The sequence below is a fragment of the Dermacentor variabilis genome, chromosome 3, assembly GCF_050947875.1.
Source record: "Dermacentor variabilis isolate Ectoservices chromosome 3, ASM5094787v1, whole genome shotgun sequence".
In the NCBI taxonomy this organism is placed as follows: domain Eukaryota; kingdom Metazoa; phylum Arthropoda; class Arachnida; order Ixodida; family Ixodidae; genus Dermacentor; species Dermacentor variabilis.
Genome location: NC_134570.1, coordinates 242,543,055 through 242,558,415, shown reverse-complemented (window position 1 = coordinate 242,558,415; position 15,361 = coordinate 242,543,055). Strand labels below are relative to the sequence as shown.

Genomic DNA, 15,361 nt, shown 5'->3' with positions numbered 1-15,361 from the left:
AATTTCTCAATTAGTAATGCCTTAGAAATTCTTGAGCATTAATCTACCTTTAGATTGACTTAATATTTGCCTTTAGAGTTCTTTTAAGAGCAAACCACACTGTACACAGCCTACCATTAGTGCCATGAATGGTGTGTGTGACATGAATGTAGTACCATTCATGTCACAGTCATGTTTGCGCTAGATCCAACAAGTGGTAACCAGCGATGTGCTGCAAAGGAGCAATGCATCAGCTAAAGCTATGCAGCATTGTTAAGCTGTGCTAACAAGATGAGACGAAGAAGCACAGTATGGTAACTCGTCCTTTGCTTTTCTTCTTATTTTCTGTCTGTTTAACGCTACTTAACAATGTCACATAATTAAAATGACCAACTAGCCCAGCTTTCCTGTTCAATTCACCTTCGTGCTATATCGCATATTGTAAGCAGCCACTATCATACCATAGACAATATCTTAAATATTCTTAATAGCAATAATATTTCTGTAAGGAAAGCATAACAAGAAAAATCACTTCTAAGCATGCTTCATATACTTCATAGTGTTTAATAATTTCAGTAACTCAAAGGCTAAGTTCCTTTAGGTGTTTAGCTGAATGTATGTATGAATTTCTGATGGATCACCAATTCCCTGATAAACCAATGTCACTAATGCATTCTGTTGGAGTGTGTTACAAATTATTACTCACAAATCTGCTTTTTCTCAGTCGCAAATTAAGTGAGTGCACCTATCGGCATCCTTATCTTCTTTTTTCTTTGTGTTCTTATTGTTTTATTGTTCTATTTTGATGGGGTTTAAACACTGATTGTAATTCATACAGGTAAACCTACATATTTGCTTTCTACGCACGCTCATGTATGGCTCTTATGTGCAATATTGGAGCGGAGTGGCTCTCAAGCTTATTGTAAAAGAAAAAAAAAGCCACTTCCTGCCCTTCGTCCACTCTTCGTGATGCTTGACTCTGGTACCACAATCAGAAATTCCTTTGGAAATATACAGCACAAATCAACAAAGGAAGCAGAAGACAATTAAACGTGGCCTTTGATTTGTATCCTTTGACATGAGTGAACACCTCCTTTGGCTGGTGCAATTTGTTTCCATGTTCAACCCGTCCAGCTTGCCATTCTGATTGATCCCTGCCACGTAGGTCACGGATGGGTCACAGCAGTTATTCCCTCTCTGTGTCTGTTCAAGGCTTTTCTGAAGTGCGCAAGCAACATCTGTGCCAGAAGTAAAAGAAGAGGAAAAATTCTTGTCTGCTCCAGTGCACTGTGTCGCCATCTCAGCCCCTTGGGGATGTTTCAAAGGAGCACAAATCCCAGGCGACTCACCTACGAGTCATGCGCACCAGACAAATGTGACAAGTAAGCCATAGATGGGTCAGCACGCAAAGGAATGAAGACACTAAAAGATGCTGCTGAAGCAAACACGTTAAATATGGTATTATAGTCAATGGCTCACTTGTTGACAGCGAAACGAATGGTGTCCTCATTGTGTGAGGCCACCATGATCGCAATGGAGCGCCGCTCCTTGCTTTCCACCACCTGTCTCAGGCACTCGGTGAGGGTGCGGTAGTACGTGGCATTGGTGTCCTCATACGTGGCATTGACGGGGTCCTCGTAGCCAAGGGTGCGCGCCCGCAGTCGCTCCTGCTCCAGGTAGGCACCGCGCACCAGCTTGGCACCAAAGAAGAAGCCTTGGCGCCGGGCAAGTTCCAGGTCACGCACCACGTGGTCATACGTGGCGCGCAAGTAGCACTGGTATGTGTTGAACACTATGGCCTTCTCCCGGTTGTACTTGCGCATCAGCTCCATGGTGATGCGGCTAATGGCCGGCTGGAAGTAACTCTGCTCTGCGTCTATCATCACCCGCACGTCGCGTGCCCGGGCTGCCTGCGCCAACATTTCCCATATACTACTTCAGAAGGCCCGACTGTGAGGCTAGTTGGTCTATCGTGTTGACGGGAAAAGTTAGTGCAAAAAAAAAAAATTGGAGACAGACACAGGGAACAGATGAAGATGAATGCTGCTACCAACAGTTTATTTCTATAAAAACACCCACCGATATATAGCTCATTCAAGCACATGCATCATGCCACTTCTTCATACGAAAGCATGAATACATATCAGAAAGGGCTGCCGCATGTGTCAGATACAAGCACTCAAGAACTCAAGCTCAGCACTGTGCATTGCAGTTGATGCCTTGCTTATAGAGATAATGGAATACTTGTTAATAAAGAAAGCTTTCCAAGCCAACTGAGCCACATTACTTGCAGACCTGCCTAAAATCCTGGTTTCACTAAACTGTGCCTCGCATCCCCATGCCATAATATGGGTGACCAAATGAGCATACTTTTCATCTTTCCTTTTAATTTTTAGACCATGCTCCTCAATTTACCACGCTAAGTTTTCCAGTCAATATTTCAAATATAACAAACGAAAAGGAACACATGGCTGCGCACTTGTAGTACAAAGAACTGAAGGCTTCTCAAGAATGTCTAACCAGGTAGAAGTCATCATAACAGCTTGTTTGGTCCAGCACAAATGCTGAAAAGCACCTAGAGACAGCACCTAGAGGCAGCACCTAGATGTAATTCAAGCCTAATTGATCCTGGATTAGTGATTCAAAAGAGTCTGCTAGGTTACTGGTGTCAGAGCGGTAACCCGCACAACATGATTCACACCTCCTATTCTCATAGCAAAGCTTTTGAACCATGAACTCCAAGGGCTGAGAGTAATGTGCCCTTCAAGTGTCCACAGTTTCCTTACTTTCTTGATAAGGTGCACCCCACCCCCTCAACCCCCACTTAAGTTTTTTGCATGCATTAGCATGACTAAGATTGTGCCCAGATGAGTAAAAAAACGATACATCATGTTCTTTAATCACCGCCACACTCAATTTCATGTCCCTTGGTAAAATTCCAAAAGTTCTGCTCTACTTGAGAATGCCTGTTTCATGCAGCCATTCCTGCAATCACTTCTTTCTATTCATATTATGCATAAAAGAGAGAGATAGATAATTTAATACCGGTTTCTTTACTTCTGTTTCAATCTATATTATGTATTAGCAACAAATTCATGTCTGACAGCTGGGCTTGCCCTTCCTGCCGATCTTCTCAGCAAATGTGACGGTGGCCCAGCCAAGGAAAGCCTCAAGGCAGCACATCTTGTAAAGACCATACTATCATGTGCAATAATATTTAATAAATGACAAAGTGTGCATACTTCAACTTTTCTGCATGACACCATCTAGGTACTCGTAGCAGAACTGATAGTCGGGACTGATAGCCCTTGTCTAATGTGCACGCTACAAATTTCACCATGAATAGGTACTTGTAATTTGTCAGAAGACATGCTGCTGCATTCAATGCAACTCTGATGCTATCATATGGCATTACCATTCCTACAAAATTGTCATCTTAATACCTAGCATCACAGTAAACAATGCACTTCCATTTGATTCTGGATGAAACAGGAAGGTTATGCACGTAAACATAGCATTAAACAGCATGGTCTGCAAAATGTTGCTTTTGTGAAAAATTTGAGTGCGAATGGGCTTAGTTGGAAGGGTCACATATACATGGTGCTGTTATTTACATAGCATTCAGCACTAATGCAAGCACAGTATTTCGAGAACTTGGAAAAGTTTTACCTAGATTATTGCAATTATCACATGAACTAACAATGTAAGCGACTGAGGTGGTTGGTACTTCATGACCGCCAAACCTGCATAGCATTCATTTTTTTTTTACATACAGACCATAGCATTTTGTTTACAACTTCATTCGTTTATTAAGCAGCAGTATTTACTAACTCACAGTGAAAGACATGACGTATATATAGATACCATAGAAACATATCTGTAGGCGTTGCAAACAATGTAACTCATTGTGGCGCACTATTTACAGAAATATTCTGTGCATGCATGAGAGATGTATTTTTTAACCAATATACTCTCGTCTACGGACTTGTAGTGCAAAGTATTGTCCCCATTCAACAGCATCACCATTGCTACCCTTCTACTCTGCGAGGGTTTGGCGGTGGTACAAGCTGTTGAATGGCAACAATACATTCCCTTTCGGTGGCTAGGTGCAGTGTATCAGGCAACCACAAGGACAAGAAATTTTCAGAGGAATTCTGGAAAACCCTTTGTGCTGGCGCTTGTTCCCTAGTGGGATCACATTTAGAGGGAGAAATGCAGCCTGCATATAAGAGTTTTTGGTTAGCAAACAGCTGTGAAAGGCAGCAAACTTGAATTTTTGCAAATGACATAAACGTCTGCCATCTACCCCATTTCCATGAAAGGAAAAGGGATGCCATCTCCTTCAATAATTATTTGATGCAGATAAATAAGAAAAGAAAGGGTGAAGAAAAAAACAAGGTACACAGCAAAAAGTGATCCTGCTACAGCCCAGGTAACAATGATGGAGATAAGCGTTGTTTTTCAATCAGGCCTTCTAGTAAGGTGTTGAGCCACGGTTAAGGAGGAGAGCACGCACTATGTGGCAAGTCACCTATTACTCAACAGTGCTTCCTGCATTGTGCACATGCTACGTTGCTCTATACTTAAAATACAGTGATAAAGCTTTGTGCCAGAACGCTGGTAGTATCAAATGGTGAAAGTTTCACTCACCTTCAGTGACCTACTGCCTGACTTGGCCTCCTTCTCTGCTCAAGAGATGTTTGTATAGAATTTGAAATCATGGCTTTGTGGTCAGTAAATACTCACTGTAATCCTCATATTGTGACACATATCATTATATGATATGAGGCAGACAGTCTAAACTTCAAAGAAGGGCTACTTTTTGAGTTTGAAGGAGCCTTTGTCAGCCCGAAGTTGACCCCGAAGATTAGGTTATGAGGGCAACTGGTCAGCACGGTGAACAGGACTGGAACTTGGCGGCCAGCAATTCCTATGCGAGCAGTGCACATACTCCTGATGGCAACAGTGACACCATTGGCGATGCTTACGGCTTGATTGATGGCAGGCGTAAGAACTTTTTTTGAGGCAACGACATAGGTTAGCGCTCATTATGGACACTTCAGCTCCGGTATCAATTAATGCTGTCAAAGGAACATCATCTACGTCTACTTCAATTAGGTTCGTGTCAGTGAGGAGCGTCAACGGAGGATTTGGACAGGCCGAATGTGATGCAGCAATATTATGATACGTCATCATGCATAGTTCACAATGATATTGGTACGAAACAGCTGCCACAGTGTGGCTGCGCTGAAGAGGAGGAAGACGACGTGCTCCCGATTGATATAGGGTCGCCATCTTGGCCACCGTTGGCCTACGTTAAATATATTGTAAATAGCCTTGTGCATCGGCCACATGCAACATTATTTGGAGGAGGTCGACGTTCCCTGTACTGCCGTGGAGCTTCGCAGTGGTCGTAACGCTGACAATGCAACTTTGGCTCCTGCTTGTGGCACTTCATTTACGCAAGCCTCTACACCCAAATCCGCGACCTACGTCACAATTGGCCCCCCCTTGCGATGCTGGTGTATTCACCGGAGTTGGTAGTCCTAATGCTAACGACTGGCTCCACTTGTACGAATGCGTCAGCACCAGTCACAGGTGGAATCGGATTATTATGCTCAGAAACGCTCTTATGCTCACAACCAGCCTCGTCGCTCTAGTTTGTCATTTTCATTTGCTCCCGCTATGCCCAACCCATCAACTGACCCTGCGACACCTCTGACAAGACTCCACTACGCTCGGTCACCTTCCCCCTCTCGTCATCAATCTCGTTCGCCTCAGTCATGCCGTGCTCCTTCTCTGACATATTCACTGCACCTCCTACTGGAAAACTAGATAGTGGAGCTTCTGGAGGTGGAGTTGCATTGATGACTTAGGCACATAATCCTCGCTTGACCATACCCACGAACCACAATCTTTTAGACATTCTTATTGACAATGTTCCTTTGCGTGGGTTGATTGACACTGGGGCACGTGCGTTTATTATGAGTGCTGCTCTTCGCCGTTGGCTCAAGAAAGTTCTGACGCCTGCCCCAAACCGAGCCATACGGGTCGCTGACGGATGGACTGTCACTGTTGGCATGTCCTCTTCCCAACATCTCTGAGAGAACCACCGTCATTCTTTTCACCACCGTCGACCACTGCCCTCACAAAATTATTCTCAGCCTGGATTTTCTCGCCACTAATTCTGCCCTCATTGACTGTTCCGCCGGCTTACTTCCCCTTGACTTGCCTCTTCAACCTGTGGGCCCACCTCAAATCTGTTTCAGCTGCATGGATTTTATTCGCTTCCCACCTAAATCTGTGACACATGTCGACTTATTTTCCATACCAGCTGTACCTGACAGCAATTACACAGTTTTACCGATCCTAGCGATTATGCTTACACATGGTGTTACTGTTCAGCACACTGTGCTGAAAATTACTGGCAACGGCACCTCCCTTCTCCTGGTCAATTTCACACTAATTGTGCAAGTCCTGGTACAAGGGATCTCAGTGGCTAAAATTAGTGCTCTACAGCATGATCAGGTCGAGCCCTTCACAGTCAAAGCTTGTTGCAGCTCAGCCCATGATGTCATCCCATGATAGTGGCATTGACACTAAGAAGATGGTTTCCTCCGACCTTACGGCTCCTCAAAATGAAGCCCTTTGCCGCGTTCTTGAAGGCTATCACAATATTTTTTACTTTGACAATTGACCCTTAGGCCAAACGTCTGTCGTGGCCCATCGCATAAATACTGGCGATGCAAGTCCTATTCACCAACGTCCATATCATGTTTCCACATTGGGACGAGCAGGTATCCAACAGGAAGTAAAAAAGATGCTTGCAAAGGACATTATCGAGCCTTCCTGTAGTCCCTGGCCTTCTCCCGCCATACTTGTAAAAAAAAAGAATGGAATGTGGTGCTTCTGTGTAGATTATCACCACCTGAACAAAATCACCAAAAACGATACTAAATTTTCTACCTTCCTACACTTGTAGCACAGAGCGCTCCAAGAGGGCCTAACCAGCTTCCTTGACAGAGAAACTTGTTTTCAGCTGCCGTCATCGTCGACTCTCCTCTTCCATCGAAGATGGGGCCATAGACGTTTGCACTTGGAGAATAGACTTCATGTACACAATATTTACATCAACAGCTATTTACAGTGGGTCTGACGTATCAACTCGATGTAGCCGATAGTGCATAGCACCGTTCATAGCACTGGTCAAGCCCCTTCGGTTACACTGGGACCGGCGCCTTAATTCGGCAGAGCCGGAAGTGCAGAGCACCTTTCCTGCGCCCGGAACCCCCATGAGAGGTCGGGAGCCAGGTTTTAACCCTTCAGTTGCTCCTCCCGAATCCCCTCACGGCAGATCACGACACCCCAGTGACCTGATTGGGTCAACTGGGCTGTCACTCATTGGACACTGTCTCTTACCCTCTCCCTGCATTCCTCGGAACATTCAGAGAGATAGAGGGAGGGAAAGGAACCACCAAACAACAAATAAACAAACAACATCCCAACCGTCCTGCTCTGCGACAAGTATGGGAAAGTCTCCCGACACTTTGAAGAACATTTACGGGGAACGAACATCTGCGTCACCCCGTCCTTGCACCTTAATTAAAACCATAGTGCACTGCGTGCCGCAAAGGGCACTCCTGCCGAAACGCGCCCACCAATTCGCCATGCTGTCTTGTGCATGGTTCGTCTCCTCCGGCGGGCCCATAAAACTAAGTGCAGAGATGGGTTGTGTCTCCGGTGCCAGCCTGTCTTTCAAGAGACCGCGCATCGGGTCACCGATCCTTCTGGCTTTAAGCTGCCCCTTTATACCCCAGGTATGCCCAATGACGCCCTAATGACGCTTTGCCCATGGTACATCCCAGGCAGGGCGCCTCCGTCCGTGCTTCCGCGCTTCCGTGCCAAAGAGCCCCCAGCGTCACACCCTTTCCCACGTTTCCAGGCAGCACGTACGACAGGTTAAGATGTCCCGAGGTGGCGATGCGGGCTCTCTGCTGCCAAAGAGCGCCTCCTGACCCACTAACCAAGCGGCCAGCTGGTTTTGCTCTCCGCGAAGCCCGAAAACGGCGATCTCTCACAATTCTAGGGCGAAAACACCTCTCAGCCTCCATGCCATTTGTCAACATCCTTTACAACGATGCATGCCCCTCACGTCATGTACTGATGCAAATAAACATCATTGTCATTGTCATTGTCATCATTGTTTACCCTCTGCCACATACTGATGATGCTCTAAACTGCCTGTACGATGCCACCTATTTTTCTTCTATTGACCTACAGTCCCGGCTACTGGTAGATTGCTGTCAACAACACGGACTGAGACTGCAATTTGTTACCCCTGATGGTCTTTATCAGTTCAAGGTGATGCCTTTCGGTGTCTGTAACAAGCCGGCCACCTTCAAATGAATGATGGGCTCTTTGCGTCAGGGGTTCAAGCGGTCCACCTGCTTGTGCTATCTGGATGGCTCGATTGTTTTCTCGCCTATATTCAACACGCATCTTGATCATCTCTGAGTGATTCTTGACATGTTCCAACAGGCTCCTCACCAGTTGAACTCTTCAAAATGTCATTTTGCTCGCTGCCAAATCACCATCCTTAGACACCTTGTGGATGCAAGAGGCATGCGATCTGATCAAGAGAAAATTCATGCCATTATGAACTTTCCTGTCCCAAAGTCTACAAGGGCATTCATAGTTTTGTAGGGCTGTGCTCTAATTTCTGGTGCTCTGTAAAGAATTTCGCGACCATTGCATGTCCTCTTACTGACCTCTTGAAGAAAGACATCCCATTTTCTTGGGTTCCTGATCATGCCACATATTTTTTGCAGCTCACTACTCTCCTTACCACGCCTCCAATCCTGGCCCACTCTGACCCATCTGCTTCAATGGAAGTTCGAACTGATGCCAGTGGTCATAGCATAAGAGCAGTGTTAGTACAATGCCAGCATGGACACGATCGCGTTATAGCCTATGCCAGCCGACTTCTATCACCCGCTGAGCGCAATTATTCAGTCACAGAGAGCGAGTGCCTTGCTCTTGTGTGGGCAGTTGCGAAGTTTCGTCCACGCTTGTACGGACGCCTATTCTGTGTCATCACTGATCACCACACTCTCTGGTGGCTATCCTGGCTCAAGAACCACATGGGGTGACTCACTCGCTTGTACAAGGATGAAGATTGTTTGTCCCGCTACACCATGGAAGAACCAGCCGATGCGGACACCATCTCTTTCACTTTCTTTGAGTCACAGTTGCTTCAAATTGGCAACAAGCAATGTCGCGATCCTTCATCAGGAGCCCTCATCGACCGGCTGGAGTCAACGCCTGGTGATGCCTCCCTCAGGATATTTCTCCTCAAGGAGGGGGCATTATACCGTTGTAATTTTGATTCCCACAGCCTTGACCTACTGCTCATCATCCCATCACACCTGTGTTCAACTGTTCACCACCAACTTCATGACGGTCTCTTGGCTGGGCACTCGGGCACCTCGTGCACGAACGACCGTGTATGCCGTCGCTTCTTTTGGCCAAGTCTCGGCCACTCCGTGCGCCATTACATTGCTGCTCGTGAGCCCTATCAGTGCAAGAAGTCCTCCGTGTTTCCAGCTGGATGTCACCAGCCAATCAATGTACCGCTCAAACCCTTTTTCCGAGTTGGTCTAGACCCTCTTAGGCCATTTCCTCTCCCGGGCTTCGGAAATAAATGGGTCACCGTCACCACCAGTTACACTACGTGGTACGCCATCACAAGAACCCTCCTAACAAGTTGCACTACTGACATTGCTGACTTCATACTCTTCAACATATTTTAGTGCACGGTGCTCCGCATCAATTACTGAATGACCGTGGCCGTAGCTTTCTCTCAGTAGTTGTCGGAGACATTCTCCGCTCCTGCTTGACAAAGCACAAATTCAGCATGTCATACCACACACAGACCAACGGCCTCACAGAGTGCTACAACGGAACCATCACCAACATGTTTTTAAAGTCCACTGTGGCTGACCACCACGAGTGGCATTTTCATATACCATATGTGACGTTCGCGTATCATTCATCGCATCACGACACTGTCAGCTGTTCATCATACTATCTTCTATATGGTCGAGAACCAACGTTGCCCTTGGACACCTTGCCACACTTGCCTGCACGTTCTGCCACTGAATATGCCCACGACGCCATTGCATGCGCCGGCCATGCGTGGCAGCTCACCCGCACATGTTTAGAGGCCTCACAGAGCATCAGAGACGCCTCCACGGTTGCCGCCTACACAATGTGCACTTTTCTCCGAGTCCTCTGGTGCTTCTATGGTCACCCTTCCATCGTGTGGGCCTTTCCAAAAAGCTGCTGTCACGTTACACCGGTCCATGCTGTGTGATTTGACAAGTGATCTATGTCACATAAGAAATCATCCCTATGGACCCCTCAGCATTGTCGCCAGCTGCAAGTGACATTGTTCACATAGCGAGACTAAAGCCCTACCACACACCTTTCACCACGGATGTGTTGCTTAAGCACCGGGATGGTGCTTCTACTGCCGGGGAGTGGTGATATGGAACAGCTGCCACAGTGTAGCTGTGTTGAAGGGGAGGAAGACGACGTGTTCCCGACTGCTATATGGTTGCAATCTCGGTCACCATTGATCATCATCATCATCAGCCTGGCTACGCCCACTGCAGGGCAAAGACCTCTCCCATACTTCTCCAACTACCCCGGTCATGTGCGAATTGTGGCCATGTCGTCCCTGCAAACTTCTTAATCTCATCCGCCCAGCTAACTTTCTGCCGCCCCCTGCTACGCTTCCCTTTTCTTGGAATCCAGTCCGCCATCCTTAAAGGGACACTAAAGTGAAAAATGATTTCTTCTGCATCAGTAAATTACCATTCTAAAACACCAAAAACACCACTCTTACAACGATTAAACGTTTGGTAAGGCAGAAAAAGCGAAAGAACGAAATACGGGTGCCGATGCCGACTTAAGTTCGCGCACCTGGGGGCTGTGACGTCTTGGATTTTCATGGCAATATCTAGAGCCTACTAATTATATATAGCGGTACAGATTGACTATATTGTGTTCTAAAGGAACCAAATATTAAACATGGCAAATTTCGGGAACCTTTATTCAGCCAACGCGGCCCAAATGCGAAAACATACTTTGGAATCCCTGACGTCACACTGACGTACCGGCGCTGTGGTTTTGGCACGAAATTCAAATACTGATACTTAGATCTTCATTTTTTCGTCTAATAAATCAAACTATTTTTTTGAAATGACTGCCTGCAGGGTTCTCAAACAATGCTTCATTAGTCTAAACTGATTTATTGTTTCACTTTAGTGTCCCTTTAATGACCATTGGTTATCTTCCCTGCTCATTACATGTCCTGCCCATGCCCATTTCTTTTTCTTGATTTCAACTAAGATGTCATTAACTCGCATTTGTTCCGTCACCCAATCTGCTCTTTTCTTATCCCTTAACGCTACACCCATCATTCTTCCTTCCATAGCTCCTTGCGTCGCCCTCAATTTAAGTAGAACCCTTTTCGTAAGCCTCCAGGTTTCTTCCCCGTAGGTGAGTACTGGTAAGACACAGCTGTTATACACTTTTCTTTTGAGGAATAATGGCAACCTGCTGTTCATGATTTGAGAATGCCTGCCAAACGCACCCCAGCCCATTCTTATTCTTCTGGTTATTTCAGTCTCATGATCCGGATCCGTGGTCACTACTTGCCCTAAGTAGATGTATTCCCTTACCACTTCTAGTGCCTCGCTACCTATCGTAAACTGCTGTTCTCTTCCGAGACTATTAAACATTACTTTAGTTTTCTGCAGATTAATTTTCAGACCCACCCTTCTGCTTTGCCTCTCCAGGTCAGTGAGCATGCATTGCAATTGGTCTCCTGAGTTACTAAGCAAGGCAATATCATCAGCGAATCGCAAGTTGCTAAGGTATTCTCCATCAACTTTAATCCCCAATTCTTCCCACTCCAGGTCTCTGAATACCTCCTGTAAACATGCTGTGAATAGCATTGGAGAGATCGTATCTCCCTGTCTGACGCCTTTCTTTATTGGGATTTTGTTGCTTTCTTTGTGGAGGACTACGGTGGCTGTGGAGCCGCTATAGATATCTTCCAGTATTTTTACATATGGCTCATCTACACCCTGATTCCGTAATGCCTCCATGACTGCTGAGGTTTCGACTGAATCAAACGCTTTCTCGTAATCAATGAAAGCTATATATGAGGGTTGGTTATATTCTGCACATTTCTCTATCACTTGATTGATAGTGTGAAATGGTCTATTGTTGAGTAGCCTTTACGGAATCCTGCCTGGTCCTTTGGTTGACAGAAGTCTAAGGTGTTCCTGATTCTATATGCGATTGCCTTAGTAAATACTTTGTAGGCAACGGACAGTAAGCTGATCGGTCTGTAATTTTTCAAGTCTTTGGCGTCGCCTTTCTTATGGATTAGGGTTATGTTAGCGTTCTTCCAAGATTCCGGTACGCTCGAGGTTATGAGGCATTGTGTATACAGGGTGGCCAGTTTCTCTAGAACAATCTGACCACCATCGTTCAATAAATCTGCTGTTACCTGACCCTCCCCAGCTGCCTTTCCCCTTTGCATAGCTCCCAAGGCTTTCTCTACTTCTTCCGGCGTTACTTGTGGGATGTCAAATTCCTCTAGACTATTCCCTCTTCCATTATCGTCGTGGGGGCCACTGGCACTGTATAAATCTCTATAGAACTCCTCAGCCACTTGAACTATCTCATCCATATTAGTCATGATAGTGCTGGCTTTGTCTCTTAATGCATACATCCGATTTTTGCCTATTCCTAGTTTCTTCTTCACTGATTTTAGGCTTCCTCCGTTCCTGAGAGCATGTTCAATGCTATCCATATTATACTTCCTTATGTCAGCTGTCTTACGCTTGTTGATTAACTTGGAAAGTTCTGCCAGTTCTATTCTAGCTGTAGGGCCAGAGGCTTTCATACATTGGCATTTCTTAATCAGATCTTTCGTCTCCTGTGATAGCTTACTGGTATCCTGTCTAATGAAGCTACCACTGACTTCTATTGCATACTTCTTAATGATGCCCATAAAATTGTCGTTCATTGCTTCAACACTAAGGTCCTCTTCCTGAGTTAAAGCCGAATACTTGTTCTGTAGCTTGATCTGGAATTCCTCTATTTTCCCTCTTACCACTAACTCATTGATCGGCTTCTTATGTACCAGTTTCTTTCGTTCCCTCCTCAAGTCTAGGCTAATTTGAGTTCTTCCTATGGTCACTGCAGCGCGCCTTGCTGAGCACGTCCACATCTTGTATGATGCCAAGGTTAGCGCAGAATATGAAGTCTATTTCATTTCTAGTCTTGCCATTCGGGCTCCTCCACGTCCACTTTCGCCTATCCTGCTTGCGGAAGAAAGTATTCATTATCTGCTTATTATTCCGTTCTGCAAACTGCACTAATAACTCTCCCCTGCCATTCCTAGACCCTAGACCTATTCCTATATATCTGGTCACCGTTCGCCTACAGTAAATATATTTGAAATAGCCTGGTTCATTGGCTACATGAAACAATATAAAGACTAGCAGTTGTCAGAGATTTCAAAGCATTCTGTTTCTTGACACTTGCTCCTGGCCGATGCTACGGCTGTTCTGAAAACTACAGAGATGTTTTTTAGGACACGCTCTCTAGTAGCAAACTGTGACGACAAACACAATTTTCACCCTGGTGGGGGCGATGCGGGAGGAGCCTTTGCTAGGCACAAATGCTTCCCATCGGTCTCTGTCATTGTCCTCATGAATGGTTTTGTTTGCTCAAACTGTGGCCCATTCCCCACTTCTCGCATGTTTCCTCTATTTTTCTCTGCAGAAGCAGCACACACTTTGCGGCCATTTGGTGATATGAGTGTCCCATGATGAGACAGGCAAAAACACTGAGAAGCGATCATCCCCAATGACCCCTCCCCCCACAACCTTGGGGCAGCCAGTGGATGAAACGCTATGTTCAAAGTAGTGATAGGCAGCAGTGAAGATGGCAAAAGGTTGTCACACAAGGAGTTGAGTAGGTCTGGCAAAAGTATGCAGCCGCAGAATTAATGCCCCGACATGGGGTTGATCAAATCGGATGCCCCTTTGCTGCAAAATCTGCTTTCTGAAGAATGGTTTCAATTGCTGAGTTAAGAAGTGCTTTTTTTTATGCTACTAGTCATATGCACAGATGCCTGCACACACACACGTGCACAAATTGTAATGGACATACATGCAAATACAGCAATAACTGTGCTTCTATCTTTTAAAACAACATCAAGCCAGTGCTTCCAAGGGAACCCCGCACTCACAATACATGCCCTGACCACAGGCAGGGGACAGATACCAGTAACTGTACATCAACTCTCGCACCCAGTATAGTGTGCAACAATAGCATATACACACGATGCAGAATAGCGCACTCACCTTGGCAATGGTGTGCACCCGGCGCATCATGTTGCGGAACATCTCCTCTTCTTCCTCAGTCAGGGCTGAAACAATCGGTTCCATGCGCCCCGTCTGCAGTGTGGCACAAAGAAAAATAAGAAACGGATGGGACGAGGAGGAAAAGCTAAAAGCTGATTGGTCACCATAAATCATAATAGCAGTAACAGAGCGATTCCAATGAAAAAGAACATTATTTAAAAACATTTTGTGCGCAAACAGACAGAGACAAAGAAGAGGGGCAACACAAGGACGAGCGCTTTCTAACAACCGGTTTTATTTTCGAAGAACTTCCTGCTTAAATACCCACAGATCTGTGCGATCTAGTCAAACAAAGCACGCCTATAGCGCATATAACTCTTGAGATAAAATGCCGTGGACCAAAACCCCCCTGTCAACATAAAAACATCAAGGCGCATGTAACAAGCACTTACGATGAAAATATGTTATAGACGTGATGACAACAGCGAATTTTCTTTATCCAGCAATGAAACAGAAGGATGGCTGATGCATTTTTCCTTTTGTTTTTAAATCCAGTGCGCTTCCACAATTTCTCTCGCAGTTTGATTCTTATGCCTATACAAAATTATGGTGCTACTAAGACACGGTGAGCAATCGTGCTCTTGACAATGCGTAGCCAAATGCGTACCAGGGCGACCTTTCAGGCTAGATAAGTGTTCCCTTAGTCTTGTGTTGATGCATCTAGAAGTCTGCCCTACGTATACCTGACCACATGTCATAGGAATCTGATAAACAATGTTTTTCATGCAATCAACAAATTGGTTCTTACGCGCATGTCTAACGCTACATTCATTCTTTACATCATCCTTTCTTTCGAACATATTTTTAGCCTTAGAACACGCACTACCTATTTCGTTTTTTGCCGAAAAACCATTCACCATTTCTTTACATTCTTG

General features: G+C 45.5%; 1 protein-coding gene across 1 annotated transcript in view; it reads right to left on the bottom strand.

Moving 5' to 3' along the window:
* slgA (proline dehydrogenase slgA) overlaps positions 1–15,361 on the bottom strand; it is a 446,215-nt gene that overhangs the window by 19,210 nt on the left and 411,644 nt on the right. The window contains exons 8-9 of the mRNA XM_075687036.1: positions 14,427–14,519; positions 1,459–1,889 (exon numbers count right to left, since the gene is read on the bottom strand). Of these exons, the coding sequence (XP_075543151.1) occupies positions 1,459–1,889; positions 14,427–14,519 (524 nt within the window). The remainder of the gene's footprint in view (positions 1–1,458; positions 1,890–14,426; positions 14,520–15,361) is intronic.